Source organism: Ricinus communis, chromosome 5 (assembly GCF_019578655.1).
Source record: "Ricinus communis isolate WT05 ecotype wild-type chromosome 5, ASM1957865v1, whole genome shotgun sequence".
NCBI lineage: Eukaryota > Viridiplantae > Streptophyta > Magnoliopsida > Malpighiales > Euphorbiaceae > Ricinus > Ricinus communis.
Genome location: NC_063260.1, coordinates 19826169 through 19853207, shown reverse-complemented (window position 1 = coordinate 19853207; position 27039 = coordinate 19826169). Strand labels below are relative to the sequence as shown.

General features: G+C 33.2%; 4 protein-coding genes across 5 annotated transcripts; 2 read left to right on the top strand and 2 right to left on the bottom strand.

Moving 5' to 3' along the window:
* The first annotated feature begins 515 nt into the window (after positions 1-515).
* Positions 516-7465, top strand: LOC8258201 (protein ESMERALDA 1). Of its 2 annotated transcripts, none has more exons than XM_048374464.1 (10): positions 516-1204; positions 1866-1935; positions 2300-2367; positions 2504-2592; positions 3519-3716; positions 3809-4013; positions 4139-4306; positions 5756-5923; positions 6002-6192; positions 6394-6723. In XM_048374464.1, exons 1-10 carry the CDS (start codon positions 806-808, stop codon positions 6401-6403), a joined length of 1566 nt encoding a protein of 521 aa, XP_048230421.1. In that variant the 5' UTR covers positions 516-805; the 3' UTR covers positions 6404-6723. The 2 variants fall into 2 exon arrangements, with proteins under 2 accessions (XP_048230421.1, XP_002526030.1); XM_002525984.4 differs by lacking the exon at positions 6394-6723 and adding an exon at positions 6730-7465 and having other exon boundaries at positions 517-1204.
* A 3184-nt stretch (positions 7466-10649) lies between these two features.
* On the top strand, positions 10650-14068 carry LOC8258202 (phytanoyl-CoA dioxygenase). Its single transcript, XM_015723477.3, has 9 exons — positions 10650-10802; positions 10896-11020; positions 11111-11171; positions 11473-11541; positions 11657-11775; positions 12512-12659; positions 12749-12893; positions 13009-13095; positions 13768-14068. Exons 1-9 carry the CDS (start codon positions 10748-10750, stop codon positions 13808-13810), a joined length of 852 nt encoding a protein of 283 aa, XP_015578963.2. The 5' UTR covers positions 10650-10747; the 3' UTR covers positions 13811-14068.
* Positions 14069-16370: 2302 nt separating this feature from the next.
* On the bottom strand, positions 16371-18912 carry LOC8258203 (WUSCHEL-related homeobox 1). The gene is made up of 4 exons (XM_002525986.2): positions 18237-18912; positions 17776-18090; positions 17334-17416; positions 16371-17023 (listed from the first exon to the last, which is right to left on the bottom strand). The coding sequence occupies exons 1-4, from the start codon at positions 18400-18402 to the stop codon at positions 16637-16639; spliced, it is 951 nt and encodes a 316-aa protein (XP_002526032.2). The 5' UTR covers positions 18403-18912; the 3' UTR covers positions 16371-16636.
* Positions 18913-20132: 1220 nt separating this feature from the next.
* Positions 20133-25204, bottom strand: LOC8258204. Its single transcript, XM_002525987.4, has 7 exons — positions 24737-25204; positions 23004-23243; positions 22763-22818; positions 22606-22684; positions 22391-22529; positions 21076-21189; positions 20133-20698 (listed from the first exon to the last, which is right to left on the bottom strand). Exons 2-7 carry the CDS (start codon positions 23210-23212, stop codon positions 20507-20509), a joined length of 789 nt encoding a protein of 262 aa, XP_002526033.1. The 5' UTR covers positions 23213-23243; positions 24737-25204; the 3' UTR covers positions 20133-20506.
* Between the last annotated feature and the right edge of the window lie 1835 nt (positions 25205-27039).

Below are 27039 nucleotides of genomic sequence, written 5' to 3'. Positions count from 1 at the left end.
GAAATTAAAGTAGGACCCTAATTAAATTTTTGAATTTTTAGTTAATTCAATTTAGCTCTATTTTAGAAAAGTAAATTATACTCTCCATTAAGAAAGTAAATTAAATAAAAATAATAAAAATTAATTTGAAAATTAAATTAAACAAATAAATAACTAACTGTTCATAATAACATTAAGAATTACAAAATTTTAATAAATATTAATTTTTTTTGTTCTTTAAAAGAGAGTGTTTTCTCACCCTCTCTTTTAGAGTTACATTTAATTAAGATATTAAAATTTTAAATTAAAATAAAAAGTACCTATTTATCTTTATTCGAAAAATTTAATAAGCTATCTTGTTACTATTATAATCTTCTAATCAAATTTTCAGAATATCAAAAGAATTATATTTAAAGAAATCATTTATACACCAGAAGAGTCATCTGAGCAACATAAGCAAGTCATTCCCTCAAATCACACCATCTTTTTTTTTTTTTTTTTTTAAATATTATTATACTTTCCTTGCACATAAGGCCATAAGCTAAAAAAAAAAAGGAGGAAAACTCAAACTCAACTCTCTCTCTCTCTCTCCGCCACCCAACAGCAAATTATACACATCTGCAGTGCACGTGCTTCTTCTCCTCCTTTCTCCTTCCTTCCCTCTCTGCAATTCTCATTAACACACAGACAATACACAAAAGAGAAGGAAGCAAAACACAACACATATTAGCTCAGAACGCAACAAATTATTGAATTGAAACAACAAAATCTCCTGTATGCATGACGACGTCGTAGCGAAACAAACAAAAGAAATAGAGAGATCTAAATGCACGCATACAATAGGTTACCGAGCAGCGGCCACACAACACCATCACCACCGCAATCGCCGCTACGTTCACCTAGGTATCGCAGTAGTAGCCGCTCTAACAAGCGTTTTACGCCGGCGTCTTCGTCGCCCTGGTCACACACGCCTGGCGGTGGTGGTCGGACAATAGCTCACCGTCTAGCTTGGCTTTTACTTTCCGTTCTTCTCCGTCGACAAGGAATTTTCCTTTTTGCCCCTCTTATTTATATATCTGGTATGCTTTTATACATGGGAACGGTGTCGTTTGATGTTGGTCCTGTTATTCAACATAAACCTCCTCCTGGTTCTGTTTATCGGAGTCCTCAACTTTATCAAAAACTCCTTCCTGAAATGGACGCCGATAATTCCTCTGCTGATGCGGTGCGTTTTTGAATTGAATGATCTTCTTTACTATTTGATTTCTGAGTTTAAATTTAGATTTGGAGATTGAGATCTAAAACTTAAACTAGGTCTTTTTTTATTACCATTTACTTAAGAATTTATCTTTTGGTGCTGAAAAATAACAATAGGTTATTATATTGACTTTTAGTTCTTGTCTAGAAATGGAAGTGGAATGCAATTTTTGAAATAGGATTCGAATTTTCTTGTTTATTACATAATGTATCTAAAATTTTCATGATATTCTTACTAGAATTTAAGTGGAAATGACATCTATTTAATAATTGAGAATTGATGTCACCTAAATTAAGATTAGGACTCATCAGATTTAATCATTTCCAATTTTTTTTTTTTCCAAGAGAAGCAAATACGCATTTAGTGCACTGGAGCTTCTACTTCTTAACTTTGAACCATACCAAACTAGCAGTCCTACTATACCATTTTCTAAGCAATTTCTTTAGGCCTGGCGGCTTGCATTCTCTTGCCAATTTGTAAATATATTATTAGTGGAACTGATAAATATGGTTTTTGTATTCCCTCCATGTCAAGATTGACTTTGGAGACTTATTTTTGGTTAAAGATGTTTTCTTTTTGCCATATTCATAGGTCTTCTGTCTGACATAAGTAATCAAATATGTTGTAGTTATCAACCATTTGGAAAAATTCATATAAAGGCGGTGGATGGAGATCATGTGTAAACAAGTCCTCAGGAGGTATGAATTGTGTTAAGAAGATCCTTTTGCTTCAGTCTTCAGGATATACATGTAATTTAGCGATTATGGCTGCAGAAAAATATGGACGTACTTAGTAGACCTTAGACAAGAATAAGTATATTTGCAGAAAAAATCCAAATTTATCATTGACATTAAAAATAATCCACTGTATCATTTGAACTTCCTTCTTAGATCTCTGCTCCATCTTTCTTGTTACGGTTAAAATAATTTGTTTGCTAGGTGTCATGTACTTTCATCCTCCCTCTTTTCCTCATTTTCCATCCTTATTATGTTTCTCTGTCATAATCGCATTGTTCATCTTTGTGTATATAACTGCATTGTCGTGGTTGCTTTATCATGGTAGGCCTACCTGAATCAAATGGGTACATATATGTTGAGGCTAATGGTGGCCTGAACCAGCAGAGAACATCGGTTGGTTTGATTCCTTACTTTTGCTGATTTCACATATCTATATGTGAAGTTTTTGTTTTCTTTTTCCTCTTTATTCCGTCAATGGAGAAGTATTTGGTATCCATGTGCTCAATACAATTGTCTTGGTGCTTTGCAGATATGCAATGCAGTTGCCGTGGCAGGCTATTTAAATGCAACACTTCTAATCCCAAATTTTCATTTTCATAGCATCTGGAGAGATCCCAGGTTTGTCAGAAGATGCTCTTGGTATAATGCTTTAGGGCCATATGCTTCTGTTGATATGCGATACAAGTGAAAAAGTATAGAAATTCGTCAATACTTGTGTGTTGTCTGATAAATCTTGTGCATAAATTTGTTCTTTCTTTTGCTCTTTTTAAGATGAAAATTGTAATATGAATAGTAATTTTATGTTAGATTTTCCAGCACATTTTATTGAAGATATCAAGTGGTTTTCTCATCATCCCACCTGAAAGAACCAAAAAAGCCCAATGCCCATGATGCTCAGCAGTTAGATGAATCCAGTATTATAATAATTCAATGCAGTACCACTTGAAGAACTCAATCACGTATTCAATTCCTTATATTGGTAGCTTCTTTGACAAAACGTATATTTAATTTTTGAAGTTGTATCTTAGAAAGGGCAGATGGCTGATTTGTGTGGCCTGGTCTTTAGGCAGTGGATTGTTTAAGTTGGTTTGTTTAATGGTTTTCAGCTGGTCTCATCATTGACTTCCTTCATATGCCAGAAGTTGGGGTGTTTGAGCCCAATATTTTCTAGGAGTCATCTAACTCTGTTGCTTTTATGTCATGACCAAATTCCTTTCCTATAAGTTGTCAACCTGTATTAGTTTCCTGATGTAATGTTGATGATCAGTCATCTTTCTATTGAACTAGCATTTGAATTTAACAGCAACCTTTCCTGCATGTGGGCCTCTTTTATATGTAACAAAAGAATTTCCCAGAAAATGAGTGATTAAGAAATTGAAGTTAGATAACTATTTGATACTTGTTCTCTTACTTCACTTTCTAGTTGTTTACAAGCAATATGTTATTTGTGGGCAGCTTAAAAATTTTCTTTTTCCATTGTAGTTATTGCTTCAGCGTTATTTCACATTGGCCAAAGTGTCTGACTTGGGCTCTTACTTGTCCAGCAAATTTAGAGACATTTATGATGAAGAGTATTTCATCAGTACCTTGGAAAATGATGTGCGGGTGGTGGATAAGATTCCTGAATATCTTATGGAGCGCTTTGATCATAACTTGACTAATGTCTACAACTTTAGAGTGAAAGCATGGTCATCCATTCAGTATTACAGGGATGTTGTCCTCCCAAGGCTACTGGAAGAAAAGTGAGTTATAGAGCTGTATCCGTAACTATTAAATATGTTATTTGCAGTGTGATTGTATTAATTTGAAGTTTTATTTTTAATAATTGAATCAGGGTTATAAGGATTTCTCCTTTTGCGAATCGTTTGTCATTTGATGCTCCCCCAGCTGTCCAAAGGCTCAGATGTCTGGCAAATTATGAAGCCTTGAGGTTTTCAAATCCCATTTTAACTCTGGGAGAAGCTCTAGTTGGAAGAATGAAAGAACGCAGTGTGAACCATGGTGGAAAATATGTTTCTGTGCATCTTCGCTTTGAGGAGGTTAGTATTTAAATTGTTCAATTAGCTTTGCTTTCTGCTGTGGGCCTGTGGCTATGAACGATGTGTGCTTTTTTATTTAAAATCTCAACCTTGTCAACTAATGCACATTATGCTCTGATACACAGGACATGGTTGCTTTCTCTTGCTGTGTATTTGATGGTGGAGAACAAGAAGAGAAAGACATGAGAGCAGCCCGAGAAAGAGGTTGGAAAGGAAAATTTACAAAGCCGGGTCGTACCATTCGTCCTGGAGCAATCAGGCTCAATGGGAAGTGCCCCCTTACTCCTCTAGAGGTAACCTGCATTGCAATTATCACATTATTTCATAAAGCAGTCATACCTACAATTGCGGCTTTTCTATTATATGAATTATGTTGTCATTCAGGTGAAACATGCACATGCTTGAAAAGATTTCATAAGAATCTAATTGTTGTCAGTTAGCCATGCATTATCAATAAATGTGCAATTATAGGTTCTCTTTGTAGTACTGCAGTTAGAAACTTAGGTGCAAATATACTATCTATTACTTGTTTTAGTTGGAAAAATTTGGTCCATTAGTGGCTGAGCACATATACTTCAAACCAAAAACTGGTCTGAATACCTCTTATCTTAGCTAGAGACTGGGGGCTGGATTCTGACATAGCTAGCTAGAGAGAGGGAAATTTACGCAAAGATGGACTTTCCAACCTAGGGCTTCTTGAAAGAATCTGTATAGCCTAAAAGCTGCAGGACATGTTGCCTTTATAACATGCAAAGCCTTTAGTTGGCTGTAATAACCATAACACCATTCATATAATAATATAACAGCATGAATAATTTTTTATCCCACAACAGTTAAAGTCATCACATGGGAACTCTTTTGGAGAGTTTTCATTATCTTTTGTGTATGTGTGGGGTTATGTGAGACATAAGCAGGTTCCACATTTAGAGATTCCTTTTCAAATGTATAAAGTTTGAGTAATTGTTTCATACACGCACATGTGGTGTTACGTTTGTGTTCCTAGGTATCATAGTCCACCCAAAGATATCAAAGCAAAATTTCCCAGTTTCCTGTTGAGGACTCTCTTCTGTTATCTGGTTTTCTTCAATCTGTCTCTTTCTGCTATTGGCCAAGAAGGCCCTTAGTTTTGAGCTGTTTAGCTCTAATTTGTATGCCCAACTTTTGTGGCTAAAAGACTTGATTGGTGTGTAATTTTGAGGTGTAATGAAAGTTGCTTTCTTCTGGGAAAAAAATACTAGTTTGGAATTAGCAATCTATGTCTCATTTATGGTAAAGATTACCTCAATGAAAGTTGCATTTCTATACAGGGTTGTTTGTGACTGCATGTTCTTTTCTGCAATTGAGTTGCAATATTCTGTATTCATGTGTACATCCTATTTTAGAGAGTTGCACCTTCTGTTATAGACTATGAATTATATGCAACATGTAATTACCTTATTATTTATTGGCAATTTTTGTAGTTATGATATTCATAGAATTTCAACTATATGAGATAACATAAGGAGGGACATCTTGGAAAGTGTTGCTTATTTCAGCCAGGGATTTCACGCATTTGCAGAGAGCTTTTTGTATATCAGAAGTTTTAAATGATATTGCTGCTCTCATAATAGCTGTTGTTAATCAACCATTTTACAATCAATAATAGTATCCTATGCCTCTGTTTCCGCATGTAGTTGTACTGCTATTATTAAGATATAAGGTTTTCCTTTCTCATTTCTTTTTAAATTTTTTTCTCTTACCAGGTAGGCTTGATGCTGAGAGGAATGGGTTTTGATAAGAACACGTATATTTATTTGGCATCTGGAAAGATATATAATGCTGAAAAATATATGGCCCCGTTGTTGGAAATGTTTCCAAATTTGCTAACTAAAGAAATGCTGGCATCCGAAGATGAACTTGCTCCCTATAAAGTATGGATGGTTTGTGTTTTCTTTCTGCTGTTTTCATGTTCTGTTTTCAGCGTCATTAATTTGAGTTGCTGCTTTCAGAACTATTCTTCTAGGATGGCTGCAATAGACTACACTGTTTGTCTTCACAGCGAGGTATTTGTGACAACTCAAGGTGGAAATTTTCCTCATTTTCTGATGGGCCACAGGAGGTTTTTGTACGGCGGACACTCCAAGACGATACGACCAGACAAGCGAAAGTTAGCTTTGCTCTTTGATAATCCAAACCTTGGGTATGCATTTATTTTCTTGTTTTAAGTTTCTTTCCAGCTGATATATGAGTTTAGAACCTAAATGATTTACAAATGGAGAACTAATTAAATTTCAAGCTAGTCATAAGGAAGGCCCTCTGACTTGGCTTATGAGTTGAAATTGGCTTGAAAGCAACAAAAGTCATGATACATTATTGAGATGTATTTTGGAATTCATATCAGGTGGCCTTGATTGATGTTGGCTGTTAGATGGCAATATTGAAGATGGGCATACTGGATTTCTTTTAGTCTACTTCATCTTTTATTAATGCCAAAAACTGTGTAATGGAATGACCATGCATTCTGTTAATCCTTACACATGGAAGGAGAAGGACATACTGCTGTCCGTTCACTGTTCTATGGGCAGTCAAACCCCATGCCAAGCAGTTTAAATGGAAGCTTTCAGTGAAAGATTAGAGAAGCAGACAAACTTGCATTTTCAAAACGATTATCATTAAAACCGAGAAAAGAAAAATGAAGAAGATCAGCACTATTAATGCTTTCCTTCTTATTTGGCAGATGGAAGAGCTTCAAGCGGCATATGCTGAATATGCGGTCTCACAGTGATTCCAAAGGATTTGAACTCAAAAGGCCAAATGATTCCATATATTCCTTTCCCTGCCCAGATTGCATGTGTCGTATGAACAAGACGGAATCAAGATCATCAGCTACGTGATCTGATTGGAGAGAATTTGATGGTTGGTTATTCTATTAATTATTTGATGAGCACATCTTGCTGCTGACCCCCATTTTTGCGTGCTGTAATTCTTTCATTTTTTTCCCCTTTCCTTGTGGCGAGGGAAACAATTCAATTTTGGGAGCTTCAAAGATTTATTGGAGATTGAATTGATCCGAGCATTTCCGCGATTGGACATCATAAGGGGGAACTGCATCTTTTTGTACACGATGCGGGAGAACTTGAAGGAGGATATTCTTTCATTGCAGGAATTACCCGGGTATTAACTGAGCATTGTTTTCATACGTACTGCTGCAGCTGCTGTATCTAACAAGCTGTAAAATGGTACATTCAATTCTTTTATACCCTGGTTTCGTCGTGCTTGTAAATTTGTTGGGTTTGATCCAGTGTAGGACTTTAGAAACAGGATGATGAAGTTTGTGTACATTCATCAAATCAGGGTATTGATTTTTCAGGCGGTCGTTTTGTTTTTTCTATACCATATCATGTTTGTAATTATTCTTACTACTACATTATTCTTTACTCTCTCAAAAGAATTATTTGTGCTATCTTTCGACAGTTTGCTTGGCATAGCAATGATTCATCTTCAGATGTTTCATTCTTCATATTCTCTTAATAATAAAACTTTAAAATTACAGCATTGTGCTGCCTATCATGATAATCTTGTCTGTTGTTAGCACCCGCAAAAAATTAATGTCCCTGCAACTGTAACTAAAGTGCTGACATCGAAAGTTTGATAATTCCAGCTACTCTCAAAATTCTAATGTTGCCAACCTTGAAAATTAAGGACTTGAGAAAAATTCCTTTGAAATGCTTAATTACTTTATGGAAATCAAAAATAATATTGGTAACAGTAACAAAATTGATTAATTTTTCTTTGGCTTCATTACAAATTAAATTTTAAACTTTACACATTTTTAACAATTTTATCCAATTATTTGAAAATTTTAAAATAAATGCTTATTTTTTTAATTTATTTTTATCAATATTTTCCTGTGACAAATTTTGAAGTTTTATAGTAAAAAAATAATGTAGGAAGTCGATTGTGCTTACTAAAAAAATAATAATCAGTAAAAATAGTTTATCCTAGATTTTAGAAATAACGCCATTAAAATTCTCATGTGTGTATTCTTTCACATATTTTACATCTAAATATTAAATCACTAATTTTTATGTTAGTAAGTAAAATTGACTTGTCAGGTCATTTTTTTAATTGTAATAGTTTAAAAATTATTACCAAAAAGTGTTTTTAAAAATAAATTAAAAGTATAATTATTTATTTAAAATTTTAAAATAATTAGATAAAATTATTAAAAATATAAAAATCAAAATTTAATTAATAATTACGCCAAAACGGTTTGCAAGTAGGATATATAATTAGCAATTAGCAATTAGCAATTGCAATTTTGAAGATCATACGGGTAAACTTTCCTTGTTTTGCTATTTCAATGTCTTTTTTTATTTTTTTTGTTTATTTTAAATATCAGAACGCATTCTATTAGTTTTGTTAGATAGTTGCACAAATAAAATTGACCCATTATATTAAGTTGGGTTGGATACAAAATTGGCCACTAACAATTTGGATTCCAAGAGATATGCTAGGTTTTCCATGTATCGTTATTATCACAGAAGTTTCAATGTCACTTTTCATATATTTCAATTATTTTATAACCTTTTTTTTTATTATCTAAATGTAAAATAATAAATTTATTTAGCGGTTTATGTTTAAATAATCAGATTTCACTTTTTTTTTAATTTCAATAAATACATTATAAATTTGTATCTATTGCATTAATTAATATTTCTTTTTATCTTTGCTATTGATAAAAAGTTAAAAAATATGAAAGAAAAATAAAATATTAATACTTATAAAAATATAAGAAGCTATTGAATTTAAATGAAATATTTTCATTTTTATATTTAAATATTTTTTAAAATATTGTTTATATTTTCTAAAATACAGAAAATACCATTGGAGACTAGTGTTGTAATAATACATATATGATGTGTGGTAGCTCTTGCTGGTATTACTGCCCTTAGCAAAAAGGTAAAAGTAAAATAGACTTTTTTTTTTTGTCTAAACTTGGAATCTTCGACATGATGAAAACTTAAAAAAAAATAAATTATTTGTATCTAACATATAGGTATGATTAATAAAAATAAGTCATATTAATTAATTTTAATTATTAATTTATTAAATTTATACTGAATTTTTATTTAACATACTAATATGCATAAAATTTAATTAATAGAGAAAATATGCATTTTTATCCTTAATGTCTATAGCTAGAAGCACATTTGCCTTTTAACTATTTTAGGCGTAAATAAGCTATTGAATTTTCAAAGCTTACAATTCAAGGCCCTTAGCTAACAAAAAAATTAGACGGTGTTAGATGTTAAGTCCATCCTCCAACTTGTTTCGATTTTGGATGAGTCAACTCGGTCTTTTTTGCAAACTCAGTCTTTTTATATTCTAAAAAGTTTTTTCTCTTTCTTTTTTTTTTTTCTTTCTCTTTTCTTTCAAAAAATTGCAAAGTAATACAATAGGCCAAAATCGAATTCTCTAATTCAATTAAAAAAATAGGAACCTAAATTAGGAAAATAAAACTTACCTGATTAAAGGATAGAAAAATAAACAGACCAAATAAAAAGTAAATTAAAGAAAATGAAAATTGGAGCTGAAACATATACTCCATAAGTTGTCTGCACCATTTTCCAAATCACAAAACAAACATCACCACTATACCTGTATTAGAAATACAAAATAACAAGAGTAATAGGTACTTATAATGGGCTTCTAAATGATTATAATGAGCTTCTCGTTGATGTTTATAAATCTTGTCTGCCACAATATGGATTAGTTTTGACTTACATATAATATTCGTAATAATAATAATAGGAAGAAGAAGAAGAAAAAAGGTAGAAAGAAAATGCAACAAGGTATTCTTTAAGGGTTAGGTTTGCTTTTGTATTTTTATTTATTTTTTATTTCAGAAGGTAAATTTATTTTTCTAATTTAGGTTTTTTTTCTGATTGGATTAGAAAATTTGATATTTGATTGAGATCACAACTATATTGTAAAGTTTTGTAAATATTTAAAGGAAAAAGGGAAGAAAAGAGAGAGATTCAGAATACAATAACCGAATTTGAAAAAAAGACTTCAGTTGATTTACCTGAAATCGGGATCTAACTCAACATCTGACACCATTTGATTTCTCTATTAATAAAAGGGTTTGAATTATAGATTTTAAAAATTTTGATGGCTTATTTGTGCTAAAAAATAATGTAACGGCAAATGTGCTCTTGACGCTCTTGACTATAAACATTAAAGATAAAATACATTTTTTCCTAATTAATATTAAATTAAATACATACAAAATACAATTTAATAAAAAGTGTGATCATTAATATCTCAAATCAGATAAAAAAAATATATTTTTAATTGATATAGTAATTATTATTATTTGATCAAAAGTTAATATATTAACAAAAATATTAATATAAATTAGAAAAAGAAGATAAAAATTATACATACACAATATTTATGTGTAAGAAACAAGTACACAAAAAAATTTTCCATGTCAAAATTTCTGTATCTCAGCATATAGAGAGATGGTTGCATTTAATTTTCAAGTAATGGAAGACAATGTAATTAAAGTAAGAACTTTAAGAGGAAAAATAGTAATTTGTGCTTAAAATTAATTACCAATTTGCCACAATATTATAAGATGACATCTTAAAATAATAATTTGGATTAGTCTGGTTTATAAGCCTGATAAAAACTAGAGCTAAAGATTGACTAGAAAGAAACTGCCGAGCGAGACAAGAGACGATTAAGCCATGGGTATCACCGGAAATCTCACGGCCGCGCAGCTCCAGTTCTTCAATTCTCAAGGCAACTACCCATCCAAAAACTCGTATCTGCATAAATACATGAAAGACGTTGTTTATCTTTATTTTATTTATTTTCTTGGGTGTTGATTGGCAGGGTATCTAGTGATCGAATCATTTGGAGAGGCAGGAGAAATAAAAGGTCTAATGAACAGAATGGAGCAATTGCTTGATGACTTTGACTGCTCCTCCTCAAATTCTATTTTCTCCACTAAGAATCAGGTTTCGACAATTATTCAACTATTTATTTTATTTATCTGCTATGCAATTTTACGGTTTAACTAGTTCACTCGCTCATATTTGCTTGTTCAGCAACAGTCAACTGATAACTACTTTTTCGATAGCGCCGAGAATGTTTCTTTTTTCTTCGAAGGTATTTCAATTTTTGTTGTTTTCTGCCTTACTATTAAGCTACTCCATTATTCAGCTTTTTATTCATCATTTCTATAAGAATCCTTACCCTTTTATCAGGACAAGGTTAAGAAAGATAGTTGAAATACGACTGATAAATTTCTAATCAACAAAAAAACTAGAATGTGATGATTTCAATTGTTTTGTGGGCCCGTTTCAGTTACTTATTGTGTGTACCGTTGGCATGTTTCTGAAGATAGCTTCCTGTTTAATCTTTGCACCGTCAGTTAATTTTGGGTTTCATTGTAATCAATATTTGGCAGAGAAAGCATTTGGGGACGATGGAAACTTGCGCCAACCAAAGCAGCTCTCGATTAACAAAGTTGGTCACGGTATGCTGTTGAGAGTGCACTAAACTTTTTTATTCTTTTAATTTCTCTTTTACGTCATGAACATGTTCCTTGAACTGGGTTATTTTCCCGTTGCATTTATAACTGTAATATGCAGCTCTACATGAGGTGGATCCAGTTTTTAAAAGTTTCTCTTCCTCTGACAAATTTAAAAGTATGTTATGTTCCTTGGGTTACAAGAGGCCAGTAGTTATTCAGTCTATGTATATTTTCAAGGTATGTTTTAATTCCAGTTGTTTGTTTAATTGGATTGGGTTAACTTCTGGAAAAGCTTAATGTGACAATGAGCTTAGTTTTCCATGTTTGTTTTCATTTTGAGTTTATAAATTTTTTTACCAACATGATCTGAGTTCTTGTGGAGAATACAAGCTTTTAATACTTATTAGGAGTTTGGGACTTCTAATAGGAGATCTTTCATATATGTGCAATAATGGATTTTGATTTATATAATTAAACCATATGAGCATGTTATAATTATCGAAACTTAGGATGGCAGATTTTTGTAGCAATTTATTATAATAAATTTTTCTTAGATCAGTGTAGGAGATGCATTAACCATGATGTGGTATAAATCTGAGCATCAGCATCTCACTGAATATTACCAATTTGATGCAGACCTCGATGGAAGGATTTGTGTTGTATATGTTATATGACATATGGCTAAGGCATTTGGATTTTGATTATATTTTTTCTGAATGGAGACTCTTGATTATATCGTATGCTTGGAAATATGACTATGACCTGCCTCCTTCCTTTTGATATAATATGTCAAATACTGAAAGACATTGGCCCTGAACAAGATACATTAGAAACGTTGTTTAGATGATTTAGTGGATTATTATCTTCATGTTTATTCTGAAGCTTATGATCTCCTTAGGGTCTCTTGTTATTGAGAGGGGAAGATTTATTGTAGTTAACTATAATTCCTGACCTGTGAGATTTTTATTAACAGCAACCAGGTATTGGAGGTGAAGTAGTGCCGCATCAGGATAACTCATTTCTATATACAGAGCCAACAACTTGCACGGGGCTGTGGCTGGCCCTTGAAGATGCAACGATTGTAAATGGTTGCCTTTGGGCTATTCCTGGATCTCATAAGAGTAATTCCCTTTTCTCTAGTATACTTACGTTATCTATAAAAAGATTTGCTTAATCTAGTCTCACATTCTTCTAATTGTATTATTTCTAGACGGTCTTGTCAGAAGGTTTCTTAGAGGCGAAGAAGGGGTGTTCTTTGATCGTCCTTCTCCTGCTTATGACCAAAAAGATTTTGTGCCTATTGAAGTCAAATCTGGTTCTTTGGTTGTCATTCACGGTGATCTTATTCATCAGAGGTATAAGTTTTAAAGATGCTGTATCATTATCTCCAACATGTATTGAGGAATGCTATTTTCTCAAGAGATAATTTCTTATCTCATGTTTTCTTTCTCTTCTTGTGGTGGGCTGCAGTTTCGAGAATCAGTCCTCAAAGTCAAGGCATGCCTACAGCTTGCATGTGGTGGATACTGATGGTTGCAAATGGGCGCAAGATAATTGGTAAGTGAAAAAGCATGGCTTGTCTTTAATTTTCACTGATGACTAAAAGTATAGACTACAACATTTTAGTCAAGCTAAATAATTTCCACGGCAGTTCATTAACTTTTATGATCTCAATAATCTGGAAATTTTACTTAAATTCAATGCCCATTTGCTTGTTCAAAGACTCAGTCTATTATCATCACTCCCTTGTTTACGAAGCAAGATAAATGACTGCTAGATGACATGTGTTTCCAAAAGGTTTTCAAGAAGACACTAATATCATTCTTTCCTTGCTGAAAAGAATTGAAATGCGAAGCACATGTTCTTTTTCTGATGCTCCAAGGAGGAAAAACATATTCCATGTAATATGTGAATTTGTCCAAGTAAACTTTTATTTTCTTATCAATATTTCATTTATGTGAAACGCCATATGTTCTACCCTTTGGCATGACATGACTACGTAGCATCCCATTGTAGCTCTCTTGTTGCTTGCTCTTCATTGGAAACACAATAACGAGTGATTATATTCAAATTCACATTCATAATATTATAGACATTAATCTACTCTGTACATTTTAGTCAATATTGGCTTTTCTCTTGGGGTTTTGAAGCCTATATGGCATTTCAGCTCCTTCTACCCAGCAATTGTTGTTTATTAAATAAATGCTTATATCGCTTACTTCTTTCCAGGATTAGAAGAAAAATGGAGCCAGAGCCTCTCTATGTATCTTGATCTGCTCTAACAGATGCAAAGTAGCCAGTGTTTTACAGTCTCAAGCTGCACTATTTTGATGTACATTAAGAGATAATAATAAAAGGCTGCATGAGTACTGTAATGTTTTTAATGCTTCCACCTTTGTGATCAATAACTGCTCTACATTTCTTTTTTCTTTCCAGAAGTTACTGCATTTGCATGTAATTAATGATGCGTAACTAATAAAAGTTTGTTCATCCAATTGCCTGTATTATCAGGTAATAATTGGAGCATTAACCTTTTGTTGCAAAAGCAAGTACCTCTTCTGTATACTATAATTGTATTATAATATTACCTTATGACAGCCTTTCCAACTCACATTTGCACACAGAAAATTTGCCATCTTGTTCCTGCAATTTCTGCTGCTTGTACTAGGACAACCTAATTATATTTGATAATGGATTTCCTAGGCTGTGAAGAAAAGAAGCAATTCTTCCCTTATCATATTTAGAGTGCGAAACACATGAATATCAGGATGTAATATAAGGATCAGAGGTAATTTAATAGTCTTGAGTTCCCAAAGTCAGCATTACCAGAAATGAAAATTTCAACTAGTAAAAAACAAACATGAAACCAATACTCAGGTAGCTTAACGAGTGTGTTTTCTTGACAAGGTGTTGGGGGGATTTGGGAATGTGTACTCTTTCATAGAGTTGTCACTGTATATCCAGAGTTGTACTAGATAACCAAGTGGCCCCTTTTGAGCTTGAGATATTGATAACAGTATCCCAAACCATTGAGTTACACAAGAAGCAAAAACTATAGTTTTTATGGTGGGTTCTTTTGATTACATCTTCACAGAGGAATGGGCTGCTGCAGTATGAAATAGTACAAAAGGTGGTGCTGATAAACCAAACGGAGAGTTTATGGGTCATTGTAGTTTCCAACTATGAGATCTTAGTTGTCTTATTGAGACAGGGAAGGACAGAGGAGCGAGTGGAAAAAAGACATGAGAAAGTGCTGTTACTAGATTCGAGTCAAAAGGGCAGGCAAGCAGGCAGAAGGAGCTGCAGCAACAGCCTCCCCTATTGTTGGCCAAAGGCAATTAAATGCTTGCCTGTTTTGCAGACCACCACTTAGATTTTCACTGGATCACGCTCTCTCTTCCTCGGCAATATGCGTTTCTTTTCTTTTGTTTAATCTTCTCTGTATGTATGTACAGTTCTTCTCTTTGTTTACAAGTATACTGTTCCTTTCTCTTGCTTTCTTTTTTCACCTATGCACCAGACATTCAGTGATGATAGACCTGCAAAAGTTTCAGTAACAAATTTTATGGGCAGCCCCCTCTTTCTCTTTCTGTATCACTCGCCCCTGCACATGTAATAAATATTTAGACGTACTAAGGAAATGAGAGAGAAGGGAAGGGATGGGGTCTGGTGGTGGTGGGTTCATTTAGAGCTGAGTTCCATCCATGTGTTGGTTTCAAGACATTGTTTTGTTTTATGATTGTGTTATTATTTTGACTTGGGATTTGATTTGGTCGTTATAAAGTAGTGTAGGAAAGGTTGGCCGGGTGACCCCATTAGCATTGTCTATTATCGCTGACAGTTTGTCTGGGTGTGTTAGTAGTTTAGTTTAGCATAAATGTTTGTCCGAGTGATCAGTCCTTTAAAAAGGACTCAACTTTTTGTTCACCCTATTAACCTCGCGCCTATTTAGCAACACAGACAGACTCCTTCTCTTCCCTTGCATTATTCCCCACAACAACAATGCAATTTTAATTTATTTTATAAGTGCTTAGACAGAAAATAAAAATAAAAAAAAACAAACAAACTTTTCTTGACAGCTGCATTTTAGGCTTTTGGAGTTTGTGCAAATCAGCCAAACAAACTCTTATATTTACCTTTTCAATTTGCTCCCAAGACAAACTGCATCCTGAAACCTCAATTATTATTCACTAGCAAACAAAAATTTCTTGTGATATATCCAAGATTATATTTTGAAAAATGGTGTGTTGTGATATTTGAAAACACTTGAATGCTAATTCTAATTGTTCCTGGAGATTTGTAGTTGGATAATGTATCAACCATCTTTTGAGTATTGGTGTGTTTTAATATTCAATAACACATGAATATTAATCACTAGTTTTGTTTCTGCAGGTCTATAAGTTCCTATGCTCGGGATTGACCTTAAAAGCTTTATCTAGACTGCTGCTACTACTAACTGTAAAAGCATATGCATTTCCAGCTGTTGGAGCTGGTGACCTGAAAATAGTACTCCTTCTTATGCCATTTTGCTAACACATCAACCTTACAAACCTTTTCATGTTGGAATCCATGAATTCTTGTTTGCTTTTCCAAGACAAGTCAAGTCTTTTCTATTCGACTAGAATGTGCTGATCATTGAAATATATATACATGAGAATGCCATATTATTTCTACTACATGCATATACCTCAAGCAACATCCCATATATATTCAGTCCAATTTTAGGTCATTTCAACGTCAACTCTTTCACATCCACCTTTCCATTCCAACTCTCTCTCTCTCTCTCTCTCTCATTTTTCAAAACAAGCTCTAGAAAATAGACAACCCTGCCAAGAAATAACCACGCCATCTTCTTTATAGAAAATAATAGAGATGTACCTTGGTCTGATCAACATGGTCCAAATGCATTTTAGGGCAATGTATCACTACATTAGTACTACATGTCCTTATCCTACAGTTGAATTACGAGCGATTGGAACAGAAAGAACAGTCTCAATTTCCAACTAAAAACAAACTGAATTATATTAACCCCCTTACATTCACAGCAAAGCAATTAAGAGCTGCATTGTACCCACATGGGTTACCTACTGTTTCTCCTTCAATTCTTCAGTGGAAGAAACTCAAAATACTGGTTCGAATTCAACTTTGTATTTATGGCTCTGATGGGTACCTTTGTGTCCTTCTTGCTACCATTAACACTTCCACTGCTGCTTAATGGAAATAACTCGAGGGTTTCAACTTCCTCAACTCTCTTGGGTTTAAACCATGAATTCTGCCTTTGAAGGTTTATGAATCTTGTACTTGTGCTCATGTTGTTCATAAGATGGATAGGAGATAATGATGGGTATGAATCGACAGCATGCCACGTGGAATTCTTCTCTAAACGGCCACAATTATGCTGGTAAAATTCCATCTCCTCAAAATATGACATCCCATGTCTTGTTGTGCTCTCTGCTGTAGCGGCTGTGCGCATTAAAACGGGTCCCTAAAATATGCAAAGAATATAAATTAACCCAAACAAACAAACAAATATTTTCTCAACATGGTCCAAGAATTTTTCAGACATCTTTCTAATGTCTATAACGACAGCCCCAACAAAAGAGAAAGAAAAGGTAGTTCAAATTTGAGCCCTTTTTTTCCCGATAGATTTTTAAAAAGTAATAAAAATAATGCTTTGATTGATATTTTAATAAAGTCAAATATTAGTTGGATATCGATCTTGTTTTTAATTAAACTAATCAAGTTTAGGAGATTCCAATCACAAAACAAAGACAAAGAAGAGGAAACATACAAACCTCTATATGCTGATCACTGCAGTTTGAAGGAGGAACCAATAAGTTCCTATTCTGCTCAAGCTCATGACCTGTCCTTCTCAACCCTTTGACAAATAATGCAACAAAAAGAAGCAAATAACATCTCCAGAAAGTCAAAACAATATAATCTCAAGAAAAGACAGGCTTTTGAACTAAGATTAGCAAGAATTCAAGATTTAAAATATATTGTATATTTATGTAAATCTATATTATGTCTCTCTCTCTCTCTCTCTCTCTCTCTCGTCTCACCTAGCCAGTAACCAAAGTGATTAATTAACCTAATGATCAGTTTCTTGCATTGACATGGATGGTAATGACACCAAGATTGTTTAAGTCTTCAATGCCCTTGAAGATTTTGGACAGAAACAACAAGAAATATTTTTCTGGTTTGATATTTATTAATTATATATGTATATAAAGATACCTGTTTTATTCTTATCTAGGCTTCCAGTATGATCATGTTTTCTTGATTTACAATTTGACTCCATTTCACGGCGGCGTTTTTGTCTTTCTCTTGCTTTGTGGTTTTGAAACCAGTAAAAAACATTCTTCCCTTCAATCTTTCCGAACCTACGTAGCTGTGAAGCTATTTGCTGTATTTGTTCAGCTGTTGGAGTTTTCGTTCCACGTCTGTACATTTCTTCTAGTGCTAGTAGCTGCTCCGGCGTTGGGTTCCACCGCGAACTCCCCATCAGTGACTGCTCGCTGAATTCTCTCTTATTTTGCTCCGGTTCGTTACCTGAACATTCATAGACTAAATATGTATTATATGTGTATATGCGATTGTTCTATGTATCTACATAAAAAAAAAAAAAAAAAAGAAGCAAAATTAAGAGGATAAAGAGAAAAGGAAAAGAATAAGAAGGAGAAGGAAGAAGCATATACCATTTAGTCCATGAAGGTTGATGCTATAACTATGAATGCAACTAGAGTAAGGAAAGGTTGTGGTTTGACTAGGGCTTTTGCTTTTAGCGTTTGAGCTAATAGGGACAAATTGTTCAAGATTGAGTGCACCATTCATGTTAAGCTCATTCTTATCACTACCATTCATTTTCAAAACTACAAAATAACTGTGGCTTATATATATATATATATGGGCAGCTCTCTATCTTTGGTTTGAGTGAGGCTCTAGCTAGCTAGCTCTCTCCCTTTGCTATATAGTGCAGAAATGAGTTCTAAGGTGTATAGTTAAGAGTGCAGAAATAACAATAACGACAAGAGATTTACAAATGTGGGAACTGAAACACCTAATAATTATTATGGTGTTGGCTTAGAAGAAATGAGAAGGGTAATGAAGCGAACAGTAGTTGACCACACTTAAAAGAGCAAAACAAAGGACAAAGCAAAAAAGCAGAGAGGGATACAAGAAGCGTGGAATTCTGGGAGATTTTCGGGAAGCGAGAGATCAGATGAGAGAAAAAGAAAAAAAGAAAAGAAACGACGTGACTACGATGATAAGTATGGAGGAACTCTTATACGTGATCATAAAGACTGCTCCTCTTTTCTCATTCTCAAGTCACCACCTAGCTACCCTCCTATGGGTTATGCTCCATATGTGCAGAACCCACTTCCTAACACTTGCTTAATTATTCATTTGACATTGTCTCTTTGCCTCTCACTTCTCATTCTCTCTATTAATTAGGTTGTCAAGGGGAACCTCCCGGACCTTCATAAACTCCTTGTCCATACTTTCTCCAAAATTAGTATGTACCCACCAATTATAAGCCACCCAACAAAATTCTGTCGCAGACCTGAATTATTACTATTATGTTTTACTAGCACATGCAATGCCACCCTCCATAAAATGAGCCACTTTTATTTCAAGTATATCAAAAAAGAGGGGTTGTGTCCGGTGAAGTACAAATCTTATGCCTATTTCCAATAACTCTTTGTAATAAATTAGAGAGACTCTCCTTTTCATACTAAAATTCTCGTTTTCAAATTAAAAAAATTTTGATTATCTATCATTCTAATATATTAAACACAATATTAATTTTATGTTTTCTATTTTATCATTTAATCTAATTTTAGCTATTCTTTTCCTATACTTAAACCTATTAAATATTTTTCTAATTCAAATCAACTACTAAAAGAGAGCAGCTTTAGATAAAAGAGTTGGAAATTCTAAATATATGTGCATATTTCCTTGGGCGTGATTTCCCTTATTTAAGTTCTGCATGGGATCCGATAGCTTCACTTCATCATTTATTACTAAAGTGATACAGATTGTCGATCAAGTACATGTGTTTATACATGTCCATATTCAGTACTGTTGAGTCGTCTATTAATTAATAATGGCAGCATTATTTGCACCTGTTGGATTGAGATTGAGATTTTCTATTTTTTTTCCCTTGCAAAATCATTACAAAAGCATATATAAAGTCGACAGTATATGATAATGGCCTTGATCACTTGTCGCAACCTAGGCAGGCATGTAGGAATCGTGCATGGTAAACTCCTAGAGAAATGAAATAAAAAATGACGACTGTACTACACCTAGCTGCTGCTTAATTTCCCCTATGCATCAGCCTAGGTTATGTATCACTGGCTAATTTTAACAACTTGACAAGGTAACAAATATCTCTTCCTAAGCAATAAACTTCCTAACAAAAAAGTATCTTCCTGCGCAACACACTTCGATAAAGAATCCAACTCTGGCGGGTCAAGAAAAAGCAAAAACATCCAGAATCAAAGATACCTGCAGCAATAAATTCTTCCTGAATGAAGTTTTAATGGGTGCTATACTACCATTTGTGCAATTGTTATACATATGCAGCTCAATGACCAAGAAGCAACTGGTTTATTGCATTGATTTTAATTGTTATTTTGATATACAGATTGAAACATTTACCGTTGTTCTACAAAGAATTTACATCCTTAACATAGGATAATAGCTGTTCTAGACAGCGCAATACTACATCTTTTTTCCTCGTGCCAGGAAGAATACAGATCGGTAAATTGGAAGAAATAATTGGGAAACCCAATGTGGGCTGGACCCTGAACTGCAACAAGCTGATCTCCGAACAGGAAAGGCTTCATACCTGACGTTTAGCTAGACGGGGCACAAAAATGTAACCATGTTGGTTTTGAGTTGAAGCTGCAGTTCCGGCCATAAATGAATAGCAAGAAACTAATTACTGAGAGATATATGCAAGCTACTCCAGAAGCTTGTTACATGTGCCAACACCAACAGCCGCAGCAATATGCCAACCGGCATGAATGAAAGGAGTAGAAGGAAATAAATCGTCTGCAATGAAAAGTACACCTCCCAACAAAGATGACATTTTATGCAGGTTATGTGCCATCCTTAAGTCTGGATCTTTTAATGCTCTCTTTGCAAATGCCACCTAGAATGAATAATTAGAATGGAATATGCAGTTAATAAGCACATGAACGTGAAGAAAAGAGATTCAATTTCTATTTGCTGGTGAATGAAAACCTTACTAGTCCAGATTCCAGAAATTTAAGTTTTTTCAAGCTCTTATAGTAGATATCATCGGTCATGGCAATTTATATATTCTAACAATATATACACAAATCCCATGAGAAATACAAGACAGCATCTGCAACACACTGATTATTCAACAATGAAAGCCTGAGTGATAAATCACTGTAGTTCACTAGGTTTCAGGATCAAAACCAACTACATACAAGGGCAAAAAGTAAAGTAAATTCAATAGAAACTGATAAGTACAGAATTAGAGGTTAACAATGAGGCAGTTACCTCCATCATCCCTGTGTGAACGACAGACACCATTAGTGGCTTGATAGGCAGTAATGCTGCAGATGCTGCCATCAGCAACTTTGGGTTCTCATTTCTAAGGGCTCTTGATAAACACTGCAAAAGGTACTTCAGTAAGAATACTTATAGCAAACTTGAGGATGGTGATCGATGTACGGAATAGTGCAACTATAGTAAGGACTTTATAATTTGTTGCTCCATTCATGTACTTTTTACAAAGTCATTCCCATAGTGAGGAATAGATATTCTATATTCATTTTATCATAAGAAAATGATGTGCAAGAAATTAAAGTGAAATTTGCCCAATAACTAGGAAAAAAAGGGCCTAATATTGGAAACAATTATGACAATAATACGCAAACAATTAGAAATATACCAAGGGGAAGATGAGAATATCATTTATGTCTATAGCATCAAAAGAAGTGGCAATATGTGGCAATAAATGATCAGATGATTATTTGTACAAAGCTGAGCACAACTAAGCAGTATCAAGAAAAACAAAGACCACATCTTTTTATTTGCTTGGTATGTCCATGCTGTTCAGCCATTAATCCATGATCTCAAGATTCATTTGTCACAAATAAATTTCTTCAAGTTGGCAGTCACTTACTCTGATTGAATATATATCAGTAACATAACCCTAACCTGGATTTTCATGGTTTAAAGCATTTAAACACCAAGTACATCTATATCAAAAGAAGTCTGACTTTAGATATATAACACTAGACAGGAGCAGAACCAGCAATCATGACAGAAGAAATGAAATTACTATTCTTTTGCCTTTATTATTACTTAGGAAAAGCTCTTTATTTCTTATCACTTATTGAAATTCCTTCTGATTTTATTGGCTGCATTTCTTTGCAAAACGAGCAATTAGGAGTAGAGGTCAATGCAATGGGAAAAAAAAATCTTCATTCAACTCTCTATTGAGGAGCAATATCAAAGCCAAAAGTCAGTTCTTACATAATTCATGTTTTAAATCTTTCAAAGCTTATAACAAAAACCTTCTAATAACTCCACTTAAGCAAGACTTCATATGTTGCCTGTTAGAGGCTACTAACAGGTTATGGCCTAAACTTAACAATAATAAAACTTCGAATTGGACGTGCTTGCATCTGACACAATCATGTTAATATTCAATTCTAGGCAAAGCATATAATTTCCAATTTTGGGGAAAATAACAATAAACTAAGTGGTCAAAAAATATATATGAAGTTAACATTTAGTTTCATAAACCTTTTCAAATTTATCATACGTTCTTAAGTGTAATAGTTGCAAAAATAAACTAATAACTTACAACAGTCGTTGTTGCTATCATTGTATAATCAAGCCATCTCAAGTACTTTCTAATTCTCCCTCTTGAAGAATGATATAAACTCGAGGCAACTCCAACTCCAATTAATGAGTTAGCATACATCTTCGTAGTCAGGTTTTTTCTGTATAAGAAGTAGAGCAATTCATTAATTTTGGAAGTACAGGACAATAAAACTTGGGAGATAAAAAAAAAGATACCTTGGAGCCTGGAGTCCTAGAGCAATAAAAGGAAGTGATGTAAGTACGTTAGCCACTGTTTCTGCAAGATGCTTATCACCTGGTGAAAGTCCAATAGATTAGATGGTAAATAAAGCACCAGGTCAACAAAACTTGAAAATATGGCGTTTCTCTTCACCATTAATACAGCACCGGATAGGCCTCAAACACCCGGGTCTTTGTTCCCATGCTCTCCTGGACAAAAAACATAGACATTATGCTATTACAGATGGTATTTTACATGTTTAGCATAATTATCACCAAAGTAAAATAAAGAAAATAGATGAAATCTTAAAAGCTTAGGAATAAGTAAAAAAATTTAATTTCATAATACCGATAACATTTCCAATTTTATGTGTATTGACAGAGTTTACACATACTGCAGTAAAAGTTGTTGATTTGCTCTATTGACCAAATTTCCACAGGTTGACTGAGAGAAGTCCCCCTGGTGAGTAATCTCTTCCAAAGCAAATGGTGAATGGGGCACAACATGTATCCCATGCACACCCTCAAGGGCTTTACTAGGATTTGTTGTACTCTGCCGGTTCATAATGTCGATCAGTATAGTTGCCAGCAAGAATGCTGGCATCAAATGGAAAATGTGATATCTTGCACAATTTCTGTATAGAAAAAGAAGAAGAAGAAGAAGAAGAAGAAGAAGAAGAAGGAGAATAAAAACAGATTACTACACATAGTAATCAAACAGATAAACTGAGTTTTTGAAATCATTATATGTACATGATACATGTGCAGTTATGGACATGCAAATTAGTTATTGTGCCATAACAAACAAACAAAAGAAAAATAAGACCATCTCTGGCCATTTGAGTTTTGCAGTTGCTAAATACTTTGAAGGTTCCAGGGTCACTGGATTGTACTAAATCAATGAATCCAGTTACCTTCATTATGTTTAAGGAGTTTATGGCTAACTCATCATATTGACCTGTCATTTAGGCAGAAGTAATATATAACTCAATTCAACTGAATAAAGCCTTGAATTCAAATTAATTGGACCAATTATATGAATCTTTTACCCTACATGCTGCTCCTCAAAGCTTGATCCATTAGAGATTCTAAGCAATCAAACCTTGTCACTACTTCAGCCAACATCACTTTTGCCTACCTTCACCCCCCACTTTAACAAAAACATTCTTCTTTATGCGTGTATTATAGCCCTATAACCTTTCCATCCTCATAGATATATAAATATAAGCAAGGGAAACAAGGGCAAAGAAAGCAGTTTTTCCTAAGGATCACCTTTCACAAAAATTAAAAAAAGAAAGATCTGAAATTAGTGTGAAATGGTTCACTTTACCACCTCCCCTCACTATACCGAAGAAAATCTAGATTAAGCAGAAAAAGTGAACCTACATATGAAGTTTAATGCACAACAAAGATGATTTTTTATATGAAACTGTTATATAGAGACATAACTTACAAAAAGTCCCAAGACCTAATAAATGTGAGATTCACCCTATATAATACTCTTATGCTTTTTTTATTATCAATGAGAATGAGCAAGTAGAGTATAAGATGAGACCATCTATAGCAAATATAATCTATTTGGTATCGCAGAAATATCAAATAAAAAAGAAAATGTCATAGAAATTCCACAGTTTTGAATCTAATTCCAAAAAACTTGCTCATTTCCAAAAAGATAGGACAATTAAATTAGGAATATTAACAAAATCCCTAAAATGTTGCCACATTTCAACCATCTGGGCACGGAAAGCAAGTAGTCAAGTAAATTGTGCAGTGTATAATCAAGAATATATAAGCACTTCCAAAACCCAGGAGCACGCCACAAAACTAATTCAATTTACAACCAAAACAAGATATATAGAAACACTCCTTTAATTTAGTAGTCATTAAAAAACTCTTAACTTTCCTAGAAAAATCCACAAGCAACTCGAAGAAACAAGTAATGGGTCTTCTAGAAACAACACATCAAACAAACAAAGATGAAGATAGCAGTCACTGTGAATCATCAATTCAGTACAATCACAAGTAGAAAGATACACATGCACATGCATATAGATATAAACAGAGACAAAGATAGAATAAAATGAACAAATAAATAAACAGATGAGCATATATATGTAGAGAACAATACCCAGAAAGATGTGGCAACTGGGTCAAGCAAGGTCTTTCTTTCTCAATTTTCTTTTATTTTTTTGATTCAAGAAGAAGTTATAATATTGAACTCGTTATATGGTTGAAAAGTTTGAGATTGAAAATGGCAGCTTATAAAGGCAGAACAAAAGAATCTGGGAGAGAGAGAGATGCGCATGACGCCTAAGAATCTTCCACATTTGACTCTTTTATGTTGAAGCATATTCCTCTTTCCTGTTCACATTTTTTTGCCATCTAGTTTTTGCTGTCTTCTTTCCTATCTTTTTTCCTTCTTTTTTTTCTTTTTCATTTATTTTGATATTTCAACTGTTTTCTTAACAGTTTTTTTCAGTTAATTTTTTTTGTTCCAATTATTTTATTACATCACCAGAGAAGTGTTATCAATAAGTTTAAGGACTCCTTTTAATATTTTCTTTATTGACAAACTCTAAAAGCATTTTCTATATTGGGTTCTGTTTGAAAGAGTATATCTTTTCATAATAAATAGTTTTTTAAAGAACATTTAAATATAAAAAATAAGAAGTCTTATTTAAATTTAATGATTTCTTATATTCTGTCACATATTATATTTATATAATAGTTTCAATTTCTCTCTTTTTTTTTTCTCTTCCTAATTTTTATTAATAAAAATGAAATTGAAAATGTCAATTAGTAATGTATATAAAAATTTATAGTATATTTATTTAAATCAAAATAAAGAATAAGTATTTGAAAAAATAAACTAAATGCTTTTCTATATTTAAATAATTTTATTTTTTTATGTGATAATTTTTGAAATAGAAAATTTAAAATTTCATAGTTTTGTATACGGCGGTATAACAATTACATCCATGGTGAAACATAATTTGTTGCATTTTAAAGTTAAATTGTAAGAGCATTTTGTAGTTTGAAATTTTTGACTTGCATTGATTTATTATTTGAGGAAGTTCTTTTTCTTTTTTATTTAATAAAATCTTGTGAAGTGTGTTTCCTTTTCTTGTCTCGTCAATCAACAAATAATTTAATTTATTATAAAATAACCGAATGACTTATTTAAAAATTAATAAAATCGACCGAAAGCTTTTCTAGTTAAAATTAAAAATTAATGACTTATTGATTAAATGCAATGATGATTTTCATTTGAGAAAAATCAAAAAATAAAAACAGATGTATAAAAGGAAACACAAGATGGAAAACTCTCTTTCTTCTGTGCTATGCAACGATTTATGCCATCAATGATCTAATACTTTGATTCCAAAAGAAAAAAAAATCAATGATCGAAGAAAATGGGGAAATGGGCTGAGAGAAAACAAATAGAAATAAGATAAAATTAGCTGCCCAAATTTGTTTGGGTTTGGTTTAGTTAGGCCTAAAGCATTTTCTTCGTAAGCCCTTTTATGTATTTCATTTGTACATGGAATATATATATATATGTATCCCACTTTCTCAATTTTTATGGACCATCTCCAATATTGGCTGGCTGCTGCTTGGACCCAAATGAGAGTTGCTCTCGAATTCCTTCTATTAAGTGTCTCTTTTTTTAAGAAAAACTGAATAGACGTCTGTTTCTCATCATATGTCATAATGTAATGACAGATAAGAAGGCAATGGTGATCGAACCGAACCCCTTCAATTAGAAATATAATTATTGAATTAAGGGAGTTATTTTGGGCTGATGATGGTGGCAATTAATAAAAATTTTGAAATAACAGGTATCAATTATATACTTACACAGACTGCAAGTAATGTATGTATAGAGTAAAGAAATATTAGGGATATATCTTTGTCCTCAGGACCACTGGGTCTAGACTTCCGTGTCAGGCCATTCTCACACATTATCATTATTTTAGGACCACTCTGTTGATTATTCCAATTTCATTAACTTCCTTTTATTAACACTAAATATCACTAAATTAGGATTGTGGTCCGCTCAGTCTGCACTTAATGCGGCATACAGTTGATCGTTTCATCCAGGAAATGGGGTGGTTATATCTCATGCAAAATGCCCAAGCTGGACCTCTTATTAAGAGGCAAAATTAAAAGTTCTACATCATACATATTAGTGTTATTAGATATACAAACTAAGGAAGGCAATTGAATGATACAATAGGATCAAATAATTGGTTTGATCCATAAAAAAAGTAACACTAAATGATAAATAATAAATTTTAAATATGTGGGCTAAGTGGCTTCAAATCTAGTTACCCTAAATCAAAGAGAATGTGCGTGAATAGAGAAGATAAGAGGAGCACGTGTTAGAAAAGGACGCTTTCAGAAAGAAGAAAATCAGATTTGAAGATTAAG

What these genes read in the sequence shown, in the direction of transcription:
- LOC8258201 (XM_002525984.4), top strand. Translation starts at nt 806, where the DNA reads ATGCACGCATACAATAGGTTACCGAGCAGCGGCCACACAACACCATCA. An exon ending in TGCATCTTCGCTTTGAGGAG is followed by an intron (nt 4,014 to 4,138) that starts GTTAGTATTTAA and finishes TCTGATACACAG; the next exon opens with GACATGGTTGCTTTCTCTTG. An exon ending in TTTGATAATCCAAACCTTGG is followed by an intron (nt 6,193 to 6,729) that starts GTATGCATTTAT and finishes CTTATTTGGCAG; the next exon opens with ATGGAAGAGCTTCAAGCGGC.
- LOC8258202 (XM_015723477.3), top strand. Translation starts at nt 10,748, where the DNA reads ATGGGTATCACCGGAAATCTCACGGCCGCGCAGCTCCAGTTCTTCAAT. An exon ending in CCAGTTCTTCAATTCTCAAG is followed by an intron (nt 10,803 to 10,895) that starts GCAACTACCCAT and finishes GTTGATTGGCAG; the next exon opens with GGTATCTAGTGATCGAATCA. An exon ending in AGTCTATGTATATTTTCAAG is followed by an intron (nt 11,776 to 12,511) that starts GTATGTTTTAAT and finishes TTTTATTAACAG; the next exon opens with CAACCAGGTATTGGAGGTGA.
- LOC8258203 (XM_002525986.2), bottom strand. Translation starts at nt 18,402, where the DNA reads ATGAATGGTAGTGATAAGAATGAGCTTAACATGAATGGTGCACTCAAT. An exon ending in CAACCTTCATGGACTAAATG is followed by an intron (nt 18,091 to 18,236) that starts GTATATGCTTCT and finishes ATGAATGTTCAG; the next exon opens with GTAACGAACCGGAGCAAAAT. An exon ending in GCAGTGATCAGCATATAGAG is followed by an intron (nt 17,024 to 17,333) that starts GTTTGTATGTTT and finishes TGCATATTTTAG; the next exon opens with GGACCCGTTTTAATGCGCAC.
- LOC8258204 (XM_002525987.4), bottom strand. Translation starts at nt 23,212, where the DNA reads ATGCCAGCATTCTTGCTGGCAACTATACTGATCGACATTATGAACCGG. An exon ending in TGATAGCAACAACGACTGTT is followed by an intron (nt 21,190 to 22,390) that starts GTAAGTTATTAG and finishes TACCTTTTGCAG; the next exon opens with TGTTTATCAAGAGCCCTTAG. An exon ending in TTCACACAGGGATGATGGAG is followed by an intron (nt 20,699 to 21,075) that starts GTAACTGCCTCA and finishes TATTCATTCTAG; the next exon opens with GTGGCATTTGCAAAGAGAGC.